The sequence below is a fragment of the Alligator mississippiensis genome, chromosome 6 (assembly GCF_030867095.1).
Source record: "Alligator mississippiensis isolate rAllMis1 chromosome 6, rAllMis1, whole genome shotgun sequence".
NCBI classification, from domain to species: domain Eukaryota; kingdom Metazoa; phylum Chordata; order Crocodylia; family Alligatoridae; genus Alligator; species Alligator mississippiensis.
The window spans coordinates 13291354-13311190 of NC_081829.1; the positions used below are offsets into that span (position 1 = coordinate 13291354).

General features: G+C 45.5%; 1 protein-coding gene across 3 annotated transcripts in view; it reads right to left on the reverse strand.

Moving 5' to 3' along the window:
* The window catches only part of NKAIN1 (sodium/potassium transporting ATPase interacting 1), a 225884-nt gene that overhangs the window by 24785 nt on the left and 181262 nt on the right, over positions 1–19837 (reverse strand). For all 3 annotated transcript variants that reach the window (XM_019488897.2, XM_019488890.2, XM_014605006.3), the window contains one exon: positions 9065–9146. In XM_019488897.2, coding sequence (XP_019344442.1) covers positions 9065–9146 — 82 coding nt within the window. The remainder of the gene's footprint in view (positions 1–9064; positions 9147–19837) is intronic.

The following is a 19837-nucleotide window of genomic DNA, read 5'->3' on the forward strand; positions in this document are numbered from 1 at the left end:
AAGACTAGGGGACTGCTATGTGAGTGGGGCCCAGGCTCTTCTCCCATAGCTGTTTAAACACAGATACAATACAGGATTCCCCATCTCAGCAAAGAGCCCAAATCAGCAGGGTGCCGGGAGAGGCTCCCTGCTGTGCTTGGCCTCTGTGCCCCATGAATCTAGTATTTCTTGCTACTTGGTGGCCCAGCTTCAGCAGGGGTGGTGCATACACATTCACTCTTGACAGCCTGTACCCTGATACTTAGGGTATTCTGTCCTGGGAAAAGAGAGACGTGGGCTTGAACTCCTTCAAGATGAGGCAGCTAAAATCTAGGTCTCCTACATCCTGGGCAAGTGCTCTAATCACCTTCTCCAGAAGCTGTAAATGCATTTCATGATGAAATCAGGAAAACCTTTTGTACTAAAAACAGTACAGAAGTCACCGAGTGGTTATTGTGCTTTACATATCCTCCTCAGCAGCTGATTCACAGAGGATATAAACCTGCCAGAACCCCATAATTATAGTTTTTCTCTCTGGTGGTCCTCAGTTTTAGGGTTTAGCATGTCAGTTAAGATGGCACCCATCAGACACTAATTAAAAGGCAGTCCCTGCCTCCTGAGCCATCCTGCTCCAAAGAAAATCTAGTGGTATAAACCATTCACTCTCTTGTTTTTTATTCTAGGCGTACATGCCACAGACATGAGACCCTGAACAGCCACGAGCATGTTTGCCCATTTTCCTTTGGGTGAACACGTGTCCTGTGTGCACATATCAAAAGTCTCATTCTTCAAATAGTTCCCCTGCAGGCCCTGCTGTGCAGTCCCATCTTTTGTGCTTAGCTTCTCTGAAACTCAGATTATTCCTCATTAATCTTCTCAGCTCTTTCACTTAACCCCACCCTGGGATGTCTTTCCAGATGCCTCCTGTCTAAGGAGAGCCCCAGCACTGCTTCACTGTGAGCTTGTGAAATCTGTTCAGCCCCCACCCACCCCATAGCAGCATGGCTTCCACAATATGCATCAGTGAAGCCATAGCAAAAGTGATTAAAGCCTTTCTGTCTAGCTGAGATTTTTCTGTAGGGCCTACAACTACAGCATATAAGCACTGAGTTGCTCTGTAATCAGCTTTTGAGGAACTTGTATCTCCTGTGGCTTCAATAACTCCTACATAAAAACGACTACATTCATCTCTGGTGATGTTCCCGGCTGCTGCTGCTCGAAGCACTGATACTGAAGGCTTTGGGTAATTATTGCAGAATGCTGTTGACTTGGTGTCTCAGGCATCCTTATGCAGCAGGCTGCTTTACAGTTGGGGTCATCAACAAGTCCCAGCCTGAAGCGACTGATCTGGCATTCGCTAGGCACAGCAAAAATGAGGCAGCCTTCAAAATAACCTCTTGAAAGGGATGTGGCATTGTGACCTTTAGCACTGTCAATATTCAACCCCTCTGCTCATCAGCAAATGCCTGTAAAGCTTACAGGAAATCTCTCTAGGGTTTTAATTTAGGATAAACACCATCAGCTTTAAACCTCCAAGCCAGCTTTTTGGTGTGTCTGTGTATCAACACATTAGGATCATTCCAGGTCTGAACAAGCTGTCCTGACATAAATGTTCCTCTCCCGTGCCTTTCACTGCATTTTTCCTCTGAGTTGTTTTAGTCATGCAGTATATCACTCCAGGCTAACCACAGCACGTTGCAAGCCATATCAACTATATTGCACACTGCTGTTCAGCACCCTTCCCTCAAGGAGGGCATGCAGATCTGTCCTGTTCATGTCACTATGTCTAGTCCCCAACAGGCACACTGTGGCCCTCTGAATCACACACAGTTCAGTGATTTGCCACAAAAGCTCTTGCCTGATGATACCATAAATACACGATGTAGAAATATGACATTGAGTATAGCCAACATCCTGGCTGCCAACCCATCAAATTGCCTGCTGGGGGCTAGAGGAATGGGAATACTGAGGTCTACACATGTTGGGTCTCTTGTTCAGGACTTTTGCATTAAGAGCCTCTGGGTGTATCTACATGTGCATTAATACACCTTTTCTAATGCACACAAAATTGAGTACCTCCAATGTGAGGTACTAAATTAATGTGTATTAGACTGTGCTAATGAACAGTAGCGCATTTGCACACTTTTTTTAGTGATGCGTAACGTACAGTAGAGTATTTAACTGCACATTAGCATAATGTCACAGTTTTTTAAGCAATGTTTTAATGAGCAGTAAAATAGTCTACTGCACATTAAAGCACATGTGTGGATGTGCTCTCTGGGTACCAGTGTGATATCATACTAATGCCAAATCAATCGCTAATCCCAGTACTCTGGTGGTGACATTGCTCCCACTAACGTCATGCATTTTCCCTTATGTACCCATCTCTTTGTTTGCTTTTTGGGGGTGAAATCTTAATGACTCAGTGTAAGAAGGTTTTACTCTAAGTACTGACCTCCCCGCCTGAAGCCAGGGTGCTTTCTTGGCTGCTCTGGAGAAAATGTTTTTGTTACTGACCCCCTAGAAACATAAACTGGGCTCCTAAAACAGCAGATGCTCAGTTAACCAGATACCATAAAGCCTCTCTTCTCAGCTTTGCCATAACACTGTATGGGTTAGCAGGGTCACAATGTCTGGTCTATGATATCCAGTGCCTCCATGAAACACCACATTGAGACTGTCAGCAACCTTGGTGACTTTTCCTTCGTTCAAGTTAGCAGCGATAGCTGCTGGGACACCTTAGTCAACCCAGGGCCAAATACTAATGTCAGTGCTTTACCTCAAGAAAATAAATGTCCACTAGCAAATTAGCTTCTTATCTCAGCAAACCCAGAAGCACCTCTCACACCATGGGGTTTAATGCTAATAGAACACGTGCAAATATAACGCAGCTCTCTGTCTCCGCTGAGTGGATGCACCGCGTGGTAGATTAGAAGGTGGCTGCTGGCTTTGAGAAAACAGAACTGGGTCTTTTAGCTTATGCAGCAGTGTTTGCTTTTAAATCAAGTAGTATGAGTTCAGTCCTTGCTGCCAGTAATGCACCACCCAAGGGTATTTTGTTAGATTGACTTGGAGAGAAGAGTACAACCTACTGAATCACCAGTGCTACCTCAGCAGCATTTAAATGTTCTTTAGATGTCTTCCAAACCACTGCTTGTATTTGTGAGGTCTAATGGACTCACAGCAGAATCTGACATGGGTACAGGAGAGCAGAGCCATCCTATGATGATATCACTAAGTTGTGACTAGTGACTAATTAGAAGCTTCAAAAGTAATATCATTATTTAACATTTAGGCTAAGTACAGACAGACAAAATGTCCGAGGCTGAATCAGTTCAATCTTTGTAGGTTAAGTCGTGTAGATTGAACCAATAAGCAAGTGAACAGACATTCACTTTTGATTCAGGAAATACAGGCACATGCCTACAGTGTCCCAGGCCAGAAGTGGCAGGGAGGGCAATAGAGCATGCCTCCCTGATTGGCTGAAGCTGACAGTTTTGGCAAAGGCTAGCCTGCCTATCCTGCAAAGGGGGTTTTGTGGGGGACATGCAAAGCATCCTGGGATGCTGAAGGACTGTGAGTTAACTTGAGAGGATCTGGGACAGAAGTTCAATAAACTGATTTAACCTGAATCATAGAATCATGTAAAATTAGGGTTGGAAGGGACCTCCAGAGGTCATCTAATCCAACCCCTTGCTCAAGGCAGGACCATTCCCAACTAGATCATCCCAGCCAAGGCTTTGTCTAGCCAGGTCTTAAAAACCTCCAAGGATGGAGATTCCACCACCTTTTTGGGTAACCTGTTCCAGTGTTTTACTACCCTTTTAGTGAGAAAATTCTTCCTAAGACAGTAAAAGATGCTAGCTTGTAAGATAAAGCTTATCTAGGTCACTCTGAATCCTAGCCCTACCCTCCAGTGTATCTACTGTTCCCCCCATCTTGGTGTCACATGAAAACTTGCTGAGGGTGCACTCTATGCCATCTTCCAGGTTGTCAATAAAGACATTGAGCAAAACCAGCCCCAAGGCCAACCCCTGGGGCACTCCACTTGATACCAGCTGCCAATTAGACATCAAGCCATTGATTACTACTCTCTGAACCTGATGCTCTGGCCAGTTTTCTATCCACCTTACAGGCCATTCATCCAGCCCATTTTTCCTTAGCTTGCCTGCAAGAATGTTGTGGGATTCCATATCAAAAGCCATGCTAAAATCAAGGTACACCACATTCACTGGTCTCCCTGCATCCACAGAGCCAGTCGCCTTGTCATAGAAGGCAATCATGTTGGTCAGGTTGACAATCAAGTCAAATACTACTTCCAACCAGGTTTATCTTAAACCAGGTTTGGGCATTTTGAAAGTAGTTTACATGCACCGAACTTCTGTTGTGTTACAGAACTGATTTCCAATCACTTATATCAGTTTATGTGTAATGTCTGTCCTTAGCCCTTAATTATCACATTAGCACTTAGAAGCCAACCAGGTTTGCCCAGTGTGCTATGTGCTGTATGGTGACAGGAAAAATAACAGCCTTTGCCCCAGGGTGCTCATAGTCTAAATTAACATGTTGGTATTAAAAGCAGAAAGGAGCAGCAGATGCCAATTAATAGTCTTCATCTAGAGTTTACAATGAAAAATGCTTCTCCAGTACTTTGCCATCTCAGTACTGGGAGCAATGGGCCAAATGAATCCCTGGTGTAACTTCATTGATTTTACCTACCTACCAACAACTCCTTCCTGCCCACCATTTATATTGCCATTTCATTAGCAATAGCCACCCAAATATTCACCTCCTATGGCAGAGGACAGATATTCAGCATTTTAATTTCTAGCCAAGTCAAGGGGACTGAGGAAAGAGGGAATTTTGTGCTTCTGGAGAACAAATGTCTTTGCCAGAACACCATGGAAGGGTAAAGCAGTATTTTGGATGTATTTGTTTCATAGCGGTCTCCTCTCTGCATATGTAATTGCACTGCATGCCCTTGAATTTACATATAAGACTTAAAATACAATTAATTTTTGGCAACCAGCAAAGCCCGAATGAAGCTAATCCCTTTAGATTTTGCATTCTTATCTCATTTTAACATTTATCTAGTTAAGCTTAATGGGCAGGGGAAAGGAAAGAAGTCAATTGCTCTTATCTGAAAAGATGTTTCTCTCACTGAAAAAATATTCAGCTTCTGGAAGGCATAAGGCAATGCTAAATGGGAGAGTTTCAGATCAGAGGGGGGCAACGAGGAAGTACGAGGGGAAAGGAGGTTCCACACCATCCTTTCACGAGCTTACTACAAAATCCTATTTGGCTCTCCAGTGAAAATGAATGGGGTGGGTCTCATCTTGCTTCTGCTGATCTCTGGGATGTTATCAGCCTTCAAACAACAGACCCTACTAACGAGTGGGGCCACAGCGGAGAGGCAGATTCAAACCACACGTGCTGGTACAGCTGAGCGGTGTCTCAGGACAGGAGCAGCACAGCGTGTACCACATCAGGACAGGGTGTGCTCCCCGCTGCAGAGCACTCAATCTTCTTCTCCTTCATCCGAGGGAGTATCATAGTGTATCTCTTCAGAGTGTATAATTCCCTGCTCCGGAGCCATACCTGCACCAGCCCAGCTTGCTGCAGAGCTCGTCGCTTCAGATCAGTTTCTCTTTAAAGCAATAGACTGGGTCTCAAGCATGTCCCCAAGTCCCTGACCCTTTATGCTCTGCCCCTGGGACAGCCTTCAGCCAAGGGTGGCTATCATAGAGGACAGTCCGGTTTTCTGCTGCTCTGTCCCCTATTGATACAAAACCGGACACATTTGTGTCCTCTATTTTTCTCTTCAAGACAAAAGGCATCTGGCTTCGTATCAATAGAGGACAGAGGACAACCAGACAGCCCTCTGTGATGACCACCTACTTCAACCTGCCCACAACTCCCAGAGGTAAACAGGAGCACAAGCCTCCTCTCCTGTCACTTCCCTCCCAGCAAGGCTTCATTTCTCCTTCATTCTCCCCAGAACCACTCAGTCAGGGGCTGATATCAACACCACTTGGAGGCCTGTATCCCTGCCCTATATCCCTTTTCAGACCTGTACTTTTCTTTTTCTTCTTGGGCTTCTGCGAGGAGTCAGGGCAGCAGGCAGGCTAAGCTACCTCCAGCTGGTCCTGGTTACTGGATTTGGCCTGGCTGCCAGTGGCCTAATCACCCCCAGCTGCCTGCATGAGCATGGCCACCTGCTTGTACGCAGCAGCTCTTTCGGTGCCCAGCAGGCAGCTCCCCAGGATAGATGTTTCTCTGACCAGACTTAGGCTTTTTGTGCCTTATTCCCTGCATCCTACCTGTTTGTTTCTAGTTTCCTTTTTGCTGAGTCTTGCTTCCTAGCTTCATCCGTGTGCTTTATTTCTGCCTATTGTTTCCTGGCTCCTGCCTGCTGACTGCAGCCCAGACCCCTTTTGCTCCAGACTGCTCTGCTGGCTCCTTGGTCCCTATGTTCTGATAAGGGGCAGCCCATGGCTTAGTTTGGTGATCTGGTCCTGTACAACTACAGCTCTAGCTATAATGGCTTGCTCCAGACACTGCTTCCCCTGTCTTGAGGGGATGGTCCACATCCCGGTCCCTTATGCACCTCCTGACCTGCCTGCTCTGGGTCCCCTGACTGTAGGAGAATCCTTGCTTCCTGACCTCTGTGCTTCTCATTCCCTGGGCTGTGACCCTCTAGGCAAGCCCTGACTGCCTATGTCCTAGCTGTACCCCCGGGAGCCACCATATTTACCTTCCTCCACAAAACCTTGGTGACAGTTGCTCAACTGACAGGCAGAGATGGGGGGCAGAAAATTTTCCAAATTTTCCAATGCTTAATTTTTCCGTGGGAAATTTTCCATTTCTAAAAATTCATTGTTTCATAAAATTCATTAGTAACAATGAATGGATGCCAATACACTATTAGGCAAGTTTGGCATTTTCAAAGTTGTAATTGATGTTTTTCAGGTGATTATCCTTAGGAAGTGTGTGAGAGAGTACATATAAGTTTTATTGATTTGTAAACAGGAGGGTAAATGCACTCACATAATAATCCAAACCAAAAATCAAGTTATGAATTCACCTAATTGGCTGTGCAGGCTAAATGAGAACCAAAGCACAGCATATCATGCACGGTTCTTTGGGTATGTGAAAATTAGTGTCTACAGTTCTCAGTGTCTTCGATTTTTTCCACTTAAATTTAAACAAACAATATAAGGGAAGTACATGCTATTGTGTACTGTCTTTACATTTTTACAAATATTCCAATAAAAATAATTTCTTTCCACATAAAGCTTTGAATTTGTTTGAATATAAAATTCAAACCACATGAAGTGCGCACTATTATTTTTTTTTCCTAATCAAATATTTCCGTTCAAATACTTGTGGCTATTGGGACATAAAATGAATGCGGGGTACTTTTTTAGTTTTGTTTACTAAGTATAAGTCAAAGAAACATGCTAAATCAGATCACGCTCTATTTAGGGCATTGGAAAATTTTCCCATTCAAAATTTTCTGGAAAACCCACATCTCTGCTGACAGCTGGGCTTGGCACGGGGGAATGAGATACACCGAAACTCAGGTTGGAATGACTTTTCCACATGCCGAGGGGAGCTGTGCTTGTGCTAGGGAAAGCACCTGTCCCAGCCTCCTTTATGTTTAGCATAGTGACTGGGTCCTGAGAACTAAAGGTCTTGATTTACCTTAGAGCATGAGTGGCAAAAGCAGGGCAAGCCTCTTTCCACAATGCCTCACACTAACCTGTAGGGAAGCTGGTAAAGGGGAGAGGGGATTCAGTCTCCAGCGCTCTGGTAAGATGGTCATTATGATGGTGGTTTGTCCTGCAAGGAGCTAGCTAAGAATCACTGCACTCCCACTGTGATGTGATGGTGAGGATTTTGACTCAGACTCTTCAGGGCACGGGTTCTGAGACTGTGGTCCCTGGCTGGTTCACAGATCACACCATCCACCTGCCCTTTTCCTGATTAAAGGTTTGATTATAAGAGTGCACGATGGGCTGTAAGAAATTGTAGGGGTGACTGGTCCACTTGTCCAAATGTTTGGGAACCACTATTCTACAGAATTTAGACACCTAACTCCCACTGATTAAAATTAAAGTCCAATTAAAATGGGCTGTGGACAATCAAATTAACTTCAATAGGTTCAAATTTAAGATAATTCACACTGGACAGAAAAAAGCAAACGTACAAGTGAAAAATCAGGACAGCTGGCTTAATAGCAGTCTTGCTGAGAAGGATCTGGGCATTACTGTGGATTACAAACTAAACACGAGCCCATCATGTGATACAAAAAAGATGAATGTCATCTTGGGTTAGATTAACAGAAACATCAGATTCAATATGCATGAAGTAATAGCACCACTCTGCTTGGTACTAGCTGGGCTAACCTGAATACTGATTCTGGTTCTGGGCACCATACTTTAGAAAGTCTGGGGACAAATGAAAGAGGATCCAAAGGAGAGCAATGAGGATGATCATCAGGGGCTTGGAAAGCAAGTCATTTGAAGGAAGGGGAAGGGAGTTGGAAATGGTTAGTCCAGAGAAAAGATTAAGAAGTAATATAAGAGTTTTCAACTATCCGACAGGTTGCAAACAATTGTTCTCCCTAGCCACTGAAGATAAAACCAGAAGCAATGGATTTAAACCACATGAAGGTAGATTCAAGTTAAGCCCAAGGAAAAACTTCCTAAATGTCAGAGCAGCTAAATACTGGAACAAGCTGCCTGGGGTATATTGTAGGGTCCCCTTCACTGAAGGTCTTTAAGACAAAGCTGTCTCAGGGATCTGTCAAGAGTGGTTTAGGCATAGTACAACTGCCCCCCCCACCTACCCGCAGTCGGGAGTTGAACTAGATGATCCTCGTGCTCCTTTCCAGCCCTATGATTCAATGGAAGTTAGGCACCTTTCAGATTTTGGTCCTTCCTGCTGTGATGGGATGGGGAACAGCAGCCTAGAGGTGAAAGGCTGTAAGACTGACAGCTCCTCAGCTATCCTCGTCGCTACACTTTTCCCTCTTGGGTTAGTTCATGCGTACCCTTGGACCCCATGCAAGGGAGAGACTTACGTGTACAAAGGCTGTAGCTGTAAGTGTGATGTCTTCTGTGGAGCCTGATAGCCGTATGAATCGAATCCTCCAATGAAGTCAACTGGGGAAAGAAAGAGACTACGTGAGTGACTGCCAGCGGGGAGACGAGGCAGCACAGCTGGCCAGTACCAGAAGACATGCAGCTGGAGAAAGAGAAGCCAATGGCTTCCTTTCCTGTCTCATGCCCTTTTCTCAGTCAGTGGATCAGTTCTTCAATGTTGGTGGGCTGAAGGTGATCCTACAATGGCAGTTTCAGACCAGGAACACCCATCAGCGCTCTCCAGAACCCTCCTACTATCTGCTGTGCATGCATGTGTGTGAGAGGGAGAAAGGGATTGTCTGAAGATGAATGTATGAGCGAGTGTGTCTTCTGGTGAAAGAGAATGTGTCTGCATGTGTGTGTGCTTGAGTCAATGTTGATCTGAATGGGGGGTGTTCATGTGTGTGTATCAGAGCGTGTATGTGTGAGTTCGGGGCTGAAAGGGGCCTGTGTGTGAGCAAGTGTCCGAGGGTGAATGGATGCGTGTTTGTGGGTGAACAAAATTATTTCTGAATGTGTGTGAGAGAGCATGGCTGAGGGTGAGAGTTAGTGTGTGTAAATGTGAGGGGGTGTTAGGCTGCACATTTGTGAATCTAAGTTTGTGAGCAAATATGTAAGTAAGACTGTGAGTCTGTGACTCCGGGGGCCAGATCCTATTCCCCCTATTAGGCACGTAAGGGGACTTCGGCACTTAAGTGTGATTCCATTCCACCCTGCTCACGTCCCTGAAAAACAGTTGCTGAAAAGGTGAGTGGATCCTTTTCCTCCTCACTGCTTTTTTGTGTCTCAGTTTTAAGGGTCAGAGGATGGTGTGTTACAAATGTCGATGCATTAATGGGTTTTCAGGACTTGAACTGAGTTGAATGGAATCACAGTTAGGTGCCTAAGTACGCTTAGATACTTAATATATGGAACCAAATCTGGCCCCATGGTGTGTGTAACTGTGGCTGGGAAAAGCTAGTGACTAATTCAGTAGTTCTTAACCTTTTTAGATTCAAAACACCCTGTGATAGATTCAAGGCACCTCTCAGAAAATCCCAGCTCTTAGTTTTCATTCTTTTTTTGATTACAGAAAAATAATAGAGTGATTCTTCTGTTGCAGAGAGCTCAGACAGGTCACAACAGGTCAGAATGGTTGTAACACGGTGGATTTCTATATGAAAACTCTGGGTATATCTTGTGAACCATGTTTGCACACCTAATGGTGCTAACATTGTGTGGCCCCCTAGGGAACCCTTGTTGAGAATCACTGGACTAATTCAACAAAATCAGTCTAGGGCAAATACCGGCCTCCCTTCCATAATCTCCTCTGGCCAGGCAAAACTGCCACGATCACTCCACTGGGCAAATGACGTGTGTGTCCTGAATATACAGGTAGGGTACTTTGGACTTAGTTCTCTCCAAATCTCTGGGTAAATCTGGAATGACCCCACTAGAGTCAGAGCATCCCCAGAGCAGACACACAACACGCACGTGAGCAATCTGTCCCAATGCCTGTGCATGGAGCACACTGGTGCTGAGTGGCGTGTGGGAGTGCCTTTGCCATTGCCCAGGAAGAAGATACATGTAGAAAAGGAACTGGACTGACTTGAAAACATCCCTCTGGCTCTTTTTTACTCAGCACAATAGACCTTGCATTTCATGCTGGACAAAATGGGTAAAATTACCCTATCATTGTCTCCAAAGTGAGCATTTAAGGAAAATTATGGGTGACTTAAGTCTCATTTAAAGTGTGTAATTTAAGGGAATTACAGACACCAATATATCAGTTTTCTTTTCTGCGATGGTTGTGATTTCCATCCAACAGATTAATCCACTTTCAGACGGCATTTATACCGGGAGCCTGGTTATTGTTTTAGAGTCCATTACCTGGTCTGTGAGCCCCACGGGGCACTCACCAGAATAAACAATGCACGTGTCTGCTCCACAGTGGAAGGGAAATGGATATGCAAACTGGGCAGCTTGCCTCTTGTGCAAGTCAGAAGGTCCCTCAGGGCAGGCAGTGTTTGGAGGCAATGGGAAGTGGGCCTTACTGTAGAGAGAAAATGCATCTAGATAAAGGGGCAGATGTGGGCTCTCTGGTGCACAGAACAGATCCTGACTGATGGTCTTCTTCACCCGTAGTGTTGGCATTTCTCATTGGAAGGGCAGACTTTTGCAGTCCAATTGCAGAGAAAAATTCCTACTGATGTTTACAAGAGCTGCTGCTTTTTGCATTGGGAAGAGGCCAGCAGTGTTTCTCTCATGAACACATAACACATACACACCTACCCACACCTCCACACACACTGTGAAGACAGATTTTGAAGCTGCTGAAAAAAGATTCAGTGGGTTTTATTGCCTTACTAAAACAGAGGCTCACTTCAGGCAAAGTGGAAGGGGATTTTCTGAGAAAAGAGGGATCTAGGGCGCATATGTTTTTCCCTGGGGACAACTGGCAGCGGCACATATTTGTGCTACTGCTAGTTGTCCCCAGGGAATGCCCCTGCACACATGCTCTGGCATGTGGCAAATTGCCCCAGGTGGAGTAAGGGAGACTGGGGTCAGCACCTGGGCTGGCCCCAGCAGCCTTACCTGTGGTCCTGGGGGCTTCCCAGGGCTGCAGCAGCAGTTATCCGGGTGTGCGGAGCCTGGCTGGCAACCAGAGTGTGTCTCTGACTGGTTTGGCTCCACTTTCAGGTGGTGCACACTGCTGCCACATGCACTGTGCTACTTTTTTTCTCTGTGTGTTTTTTAGATACCAGGATTTCCTGGTATCTAATTTTGGCTCCGCACTGCAAATATGCAGTGCGGAGAACCTATTCACACGTGCCATATGTGTTTTGTGGCACCTCAAAAGCCTTTGAGGCACCGCAAATTGCGCATTCCCACTTGTGGGGATGTGCCTCTAGTGGGTGGGCTAAGCAGACAGAAGGGAGAAGCCCCTACAAGCTCCTGAGCCTGGAGAGGGGATCGGAGCTGAATTTTTACTACCTGAGTGCTTCCTGTGCTAAAAATGCCACAGCCATGTTCAGCGATGAGTTCGGATGCATGTGGAGAACAGCCTGGGAAAGGTGCTTGTTCAGTTTTATACTAACCAGAATATCACTGACCTAAACTAGCATTAGAGTAATGGGTCAGAGGCAAGGATTTCTTTGGGTGCTATCTTCTCTTGGACCAGCTTTTGAATGCAAAACATTTGAAGCTTTTGAATGCAAAAGCTTGGCTTAAGGTCTTGACTTAAACTAGACTTTTCCTAGCAACTGACTCCTTGCACTTCTCTAGCTGCTTTCAACCTGAGCTGTCACAGCCCTTTACAAATAGTCATGATCTAAGATGATCTAATTCCCTCATTGCCCTATGTGATAAAAGCTGCTGTGGCTGCCCCCATCATAGAAATAACATGGGGAGTGGAAAAGATTTCTCTACGCTTACAGAGCAAGTTATTAAGACAACCAGCAATCTCAATGTCCACCATTTCCTCTACACATTAGACCCCTTGCCTTACTGAATGCAAACCACAGTTCTTTTTATTACTGCAAGCTATTGTGTGTAGTTCAGTAGTGCCTGGTCCAAGTCACAAAATGTGACACTGTGTTAGGGACTGTACAGGTACAGAGCTTAGAAATCATCCTTGCCCCAGAGTTACAAATGAAGCTAGACAACGTGACTCCATTTTTCAAACCATAACATGTCATATATGTTTATGGGACCCTATGAGTGTTTTATAATAACAATGGCAAAAACCAGTGGTGCCTTTACAATACTAGAGCATCTACTGGGAGAAGGTACTCCCCTGAAATCCACTGATGTTTCTGAACCCCCGAGTTGCTTCATCCCTCTAATTGTCCCCTGAAAATGCCTCTCTTTGGTGACTCTCTCTCCATGCGGACTGTTAAAAATATTTATTTACGTTAAAAATAAGTCATATTTTGTTATTCCTTTAATCACTTTTGGCTTTGCCACTTAATTCTTCCTACTGAAATACAGGGGAGGAATTATACTCCAGAGCCCTTTATGTGCTTGACACCTCGGCCCTCCCACAAATAGCAGCATGAGGAATTAAGAGCTGAGATGTGCGTGAAGCTCGTGTGAAATGTGCAGCTACTCAACAATGCTACAAAAACTGTTGGTAGATTTTGGCCACAGAAACCATATTTAACCAAATGAGGCTCATTCCTATCTTCGCTGTGTTGTGGCATCTCAGAGACACTCCAAGAGCTATGGTGTGGCCAGCCCCTCTTAAAATAAATATATAAATCATTTAAGAGGCACTGAACCACATGGATTATCATATTAGTGTCCTGGAAATCGGAATGAAGTCAAGGGGCCCATTCTCCAAGCCTATTTGTCTTTCTAACTTAATATTCAGCTAGCTCTCAATTTTGATGGCATCCATCCATTTCCAAATCTAATAAGATATTCCATTAAAAAAGATGCATTTGAATCTCAGCTACAGCAGCATTAATATTAAAAGTGTATTGAATGCATGAGTTTGTTTGAATGCTGTGCACCGTATGGAATGCAAACACAGTTCAAAGGCAGCGAAGGCAGATAAGCCCCTTGCCAGATCCCAATATACATAAGCAACTTATTACAACAGGCAGTGTCCAATTTCACATGGAGATTTTGATTTTCCACTACAACCATTTGAAATGCTTGTGGAAGGGAAAGGTAAAACGTGAGGCTGAAATACAGTTCTGTTCCCTGTCCTAACAAAGGCTGGGGAACAATTTACACTAGTGGTGGAATTACAGCGGACAGTGAGCTGAAGAGCAGCTCAGAGTCTGGAGAGGTATGGCTTGCAGCTGCCTTCATAGTGTCAGAGTCTGCTAATGAACTGCATCCTGGGACCTGTAGTCTCCTCCATACAGTGCTCTGTAATTAAAAAGGCATGCACTTGCAGAAGCACTTCTCTTTGGCCATGTTTGGATGCCCCTTTGTTAAACAGAAGCTAGAGGCTAGCAGAGCCAGTTCTTCCTGCACTATGGGGTTATAGGTAATACCTTGAATTTACACTGTTCAGTGATTCAGGACATGGAGGTTAATAACCCTGAACCCAGGTCCGGGTTACACAGGTACCAGAGCAAGCATGGTAAGAAATAGGGCTGTGCGAAATGGCACCGTTTCATTTCGCCTTCAGTTTTGATGGTTCGAGGGAACAGTGTTTTGTCTTGAATTTCATTTTGAGTCGAAACAGGCTGTTTTGACACTGTTTCAAGTTTTGCTGGGGATGGGAAGTCAGCTGGCTGACTTCCCATCCCCAGCGCTACATTGTGTCGGGGGCGGAGGCAGCCCAGAGGGGCTGCTTCCTGGTGCCCCAGGCTAGATTGCACTGGGGGTAGGAGGCAGCCCAGCGGCACGATCTAGGATGGGGGACAGGGAAGCAGCCCCGCTGGGCTGCCTCCTGCCCCTGGCGCGATGTAACACAGGGCACCGGGAAGCAGCCCCCTGCCCCATCTTGCGCTGGGGATGGGAAGTCAGCCCAGCTGAACTGACCTCCCATTCCCACCCTGTGGTTGAAACATTTTGACTTTTGAAACGTTTCAACCAGCCTCGCTTTGTTTCGTGGCTATTTCCCTGGCCTTTATTTCATTCCGATTTTGCTGTTTCGACCTCAAAATTGGTTGAAACAGTATTGGAATTAAATGGCCGGCGAAATTTTGCACAGCCCTAGTGAGAAAGCTGGAATCAAAGGCTTGGCTTGGACAAACAGGCAAGAGTAGGGGCTTCTCTGAATCTTTCTGGACCTATTGCTAAGGTGGGATGCTGGAGGATCAGGGAAAGCCCCGACTTAGCAGAACCTGTTCCAAACCGCTGTGGTTCTGGATTTGCTTTGACTCTGAGATCAGTTCTTGCTCTGTCTGAAGAGCTCCTTCCCTGCTTCATAACCACAGCAAAGGAAATGTGAGAAGGGATCTGAGGGAAGTGGATGTTTTTAAACATGGCAGTCCAGGCAACTTCGTATTTGCTTACATAGTTTGGGCAACTATTTTGGGATCTGGGCTGTCCTAAGGTGGCCATAATTGGCCTGACAACTGTCCTTGGTTGTGCTGAGCGCACCCAACTGTTACTGCTTTCTTCCACAAGAAGGGCATTGGTATCTCACCAAGGGGAGACAACTAAGTGGCTAAGATGTAAGAAGCCCAGGCCCAAAACACCGTCTTCAAAAAGCCTTGAGGAAACAAATGCAGTAAGGTGGTAATGAATGATCCCAGTGATGAGCCAAGCCAGTCCCAACAGGGCTTGGAGGAAGAGCTGCCATCTGGATCTGGAACAGTCCGTGTGCCCTGAGCAGGGCTTGCTTAGGGTGGCCATCATAGAGGACAGTCCGGTTGTCCTCTATCCGCTATTGATATGGAAACGGATGTCTTTATGTTCTCTAATGCCCTCTATTTTTCTCTTAAAGAGAAAATGCCCTCTTTTTCTTAAAGAGAAAAATAGAAGACAGAAAGGCATCGGGTTTTGTATCAATAGAGGACAGAGTAGCAGAAAAGTGGAATGTCCTCAATGATGGCCACCCAAGGCTTGCTGGAGGGATGTTGTTTATTAGGCAGACATACTGGGGGCCAAAGATGGGAAATAGCTTTCCTCCAAAAACATTTTCAGTTCTGAAAGGGGAAGACAAATCCCTTACAGGCTGGGGGAAACTGGAAATAACAAATAGCTTTTGCTTCAGTAGGAGTTTTGGATGGGGAAATGAAGGGAGCTAAAGGGCATTAAACAGACCACTGTCAAACCAGGTGCTCTCAAAATCCACCTCTTTGGCCTGATTTTGGAATGGGCTTTGGTTTGAACAGGGTTGGGGCAGGGCAACTTTCTGAGGCTTTCCTACTTTGTTTTCCTTATTGGCTAGCTGCAGTAAACCACTGTGTTTTGGTTAAACCATGCTGCTGCCTGGCTGCAATTAATTTATTGGCAGATTAGTATTTGATGCCATCAATTGGCTATTGCTACTACTGAACACCTAACTATTGTCAGGGTGCTCAGAGCTCTTGCATGGGTGTTTGCAATGATTACTGTTGAATCCACATCAGAATATCAGCCCCCAACTTTGCCTAAATTTCCTTTCCAAAGCTAGAGGCAAAACTAAATTGAGCGGGCTGGAATTGTTGTAGTAGGTGTGGTCATGATTTTGCAGGTGTCCATCTTTTCATGCAGTATAAAGTTATTTCCATACAAAGTCCCTGTCATGGCATGGCTGCTTGCCTTTTGCAAGTTTGCAGTTTTACATTAATCCTTGCCAGGTCGAGGTGATATTTCATTTTGATGAGTACTCCTGAGCTCACTCAGCTGACATGGCAGAGATGGGGGAAGCAGGGCCAAGAGCTCGTTCTGGGAGTAGTTGGTGGGAGGGAAGGCTAGTCTGTGGTTAGTGAGATACCTGGGCTGTGGGAAGCCTCCATACAGGTCCTGCTCTGCCCTACATGCTCTTTGCGAACATGGGCAAGTCATTTATTTCACCTTCATGCACCTGAGAGGAACTTTCATGTTTAAATGCTGGGCACTTATGCAGAGCTTGGATTTTACCTGCATTGATCTAGCTGGGCTCACACTGTGCTTCCCTTCTGGGCAGGCTTGGAAGGCTGCACTGTGGCCCATAGGCTCTGGGGCAGAAATCCTAAATCCTGCCCCAGAGCCTATGGGCCAGCTGTGGAAAATCCAGCTGTGGAAAAAATACTGGGGGTGGGGGTGGGAGGGGGGGTGATGGAGGTACCTCTTGCCTTCTATTCCAGTAGCTGAGCAGCTAGGGTACTTGCTCTGCAAGCAGGAGAGCCGGGCTGTAGGCCTCTCATCCAGAAGTGGTTTAAATATGGGTCTTGTTTCCAGCAAAACGCCCTAATCATTAGAGCATGAACTACTCATGGCTCAGAGCACTTTTCTTGAAGCTGGCCCAGTGTAAAGCCAGGAGGCAGAGATTGGGGGGCCAGAATGAGGAGAGGAAGACAGAGGAAGGATGCCTTGGTGACATGGCTCCTGCCCTCGAAGAGAGGAAGCCCTTGGTCCTGGTTCTGGCCCCTTTTCTGCAAGGTGCAAGGAAGTCACTGGTGGGCCCCACTCCATTGACTCCCAGCAGATGTGCGCGTACCAGGGCAAGCCCGTTCTGACACGGGTGGAGACAGAATCTAAACTACATTTAGGTGCCAAAAACATTTCTGTGGTTAAGTGCCATTTGGGTGGGTAGAAGTGAGATAGGATTTAGTCCTTAGCTTCTCTGTACCTCCACTGTAAATTAGGGACAATACCAGTACACCTTCTTCTTTCCTCATAGGGGGATAAACCCATGCAAGATTATAACGTGCTCAGAGACTGCAGTAAAGGGAGCTGTGAAGTGTCCATAGATTGAATGTGCCTATGGGCATGTTTCCTGCTAACTGCCCTAGTGAGCTCCACTGTGAAAACACACCCTGTCCACTCTCTCGACCTCACATGTGTCTGATGACAAAAAGGGGAATCTAGCTGGTATTAGAGTGGCACTGGGCAGGACCCAGTTAGCATGCCCAGGACTGAGTGGTGCTGAGCCAAACACCAGCTATGTTGTATTTTTAAGCATTGGGTGTCAAATGGGAGAGTCCTGCCCAGTGAAACATAGAAAGTAAATGCTTACACCCACCATGGTACCACTTAAAATGAATCCAAACCTCCCTTTCCTTAAGGTAAAGGAGCATATCATCAGACTGTCCTTAGGAGGAAAAGTGCTGCTATTAGAAATCCCTCCAAACTGAACAGCCAGTGAGGCCTATTAAGGCACATAATACTGGGACAAAGGCTGTGGTCTTTGCTCAGACAAATCCTCAACAGCAATAACACTGCTGTTTGCTTAGAAAACAAGGTCTGTAGGGCAGGTGCTGTCTTTCTGCTCTGAGTTTGTCTACTTTGCACCATGGTGCCCTGATGCTTGACTAGAAATCTTTGCCAATGCTGCATTCCACATAACAAATAACTGCAGTTATTTCACAAATGCGAGCACAGAAGAAAAAGGCACTGTTCCATTGTCCTTGGAGCAGGAGATATTTTGCATAAGAATTTTTGGAAGATTTTAGCTCATGGAAACAATTTTTGCAAAAGTTAGACAAGCTTAAGGAAGGGTAAATTTCATAATATTCTACCCTCCACATCCCTCAAAATAAAACTCAAATGAACCATATTTTTAAGTTAAATATTTTACCAACATACTGCTCTAATGGCTGGGAGGACCCGTGTTATTAAGGAATTCTCTGTAGGACAGTAATGGCTCATGGCTTCCTGAGATGAGGACCTCATTGTGCTATTTCAGCTCTTTGCATAGTGGAGAGTATGGAAAATGGGGGTGTGTGCATGTGAATTCTGCAAAGACTGACAAATAAACCCCCCCCACAGACCTCATCAGTACCAGGCAAACACAGTTCTGGCATGATGCAATCCTGTACTTTTGAAGACTAGAATGAGTTTTGGTGATCTGTCATCACATGCATGGTGGCTTTGTTTGGTTCACATCCTGGAAGGCCACTGGATCTTTTGTGGCTTCTGGATGCTCAGTTTAATTCTGTGCCCAAATTCTGTGCCCAATTCTGTGCTTCACTTGAAGGCTGCTTCACTTGAAGGCTGCACCAGCCAATGTGACCTTAGCTGCATAGTGTAAAGGGCTGTTCAGCATCACATCAGCTCATAGTTCAACCCTGGCACCCAGATGCTGGACAGGGGAAGAATGCTTTAGTTTAGTTGGAACCTCTCAGTCTGATATTTCTCTGTATTTTTATTAGGAGATGACAGTGCCCAGAATGCAAAGAAGATGCTACCGCTGAACAAATATTCCTGAAATCTAAATGTCCCCCGCTTCCACTCAGGATCAGAAGCCATCAGCAAAGCCACTTCCCCCCATAAAAGGAAGCAGTTCAGATTTATAGTGGAAGGGTCTTAAACGAACAGGTGCATAAACATTGATCCTGCTACAGACAAAAATATGCTGGAAGTTCCAAGTCTGCAGTCACTATTTATCATCCTATATTGATATTTTATGTGGCACTTTGCAGCGCCATACATCATAGCACTGTGCTTTAAAAAGGCAGTGAATTAAACGTCCATACTATTGCATTGATGGGCCATCACTTAATTTAGCCATCTGTCAACTCCAGGCCTGAAAATGTGCCACAGAATGTTGGAAGGGGTTGTGTGAGCTAAAGGACAGGGACACTTATCCAGAAAACTACTTTGGGCTTGTGGAGTCCCTCAATGGGGTCCTGATCCAAGAGCTCATTGAAATAAATGGAAAGACTCCTCTGGACTCTAATGGGAGTTGGATTGGAAACTAATGTCATGGTTGATGTTGCCAATGATCTTATTGTGTAGCAATAACCATTGAGCATTATTCAGCCTCTTCATTAGAGGCAGAGCCAGTGTGGGAAGTTAGTCAAAGAGCAGAGTATTAGCCCAGGGGGCTTATTCTTGCAAGCACTTGATTGTCACATCAATTGCCCATTGTATTTCCTTTTTAAATTATCAAGTACAGCACTGACTGATGCTTGGGGATAGGGGCTAGAACAGGGTAAATTTTCCCTGTGTTAAGGGTCAGCAAACAAAGCTTCTACACCACTTAAATCCCACAAAGCCCGCAGCACAATAGGAGCAGCACAAGATCACACAGCCCTCCTGACATAGAGGCAAGAATAGACACTAGGAGCTTGGGCTCTGAGACCCCTGTGCATATCAATGGACTGTGCTGCCTCCCTCTCAACTGGTCTTTGTGAAATCTG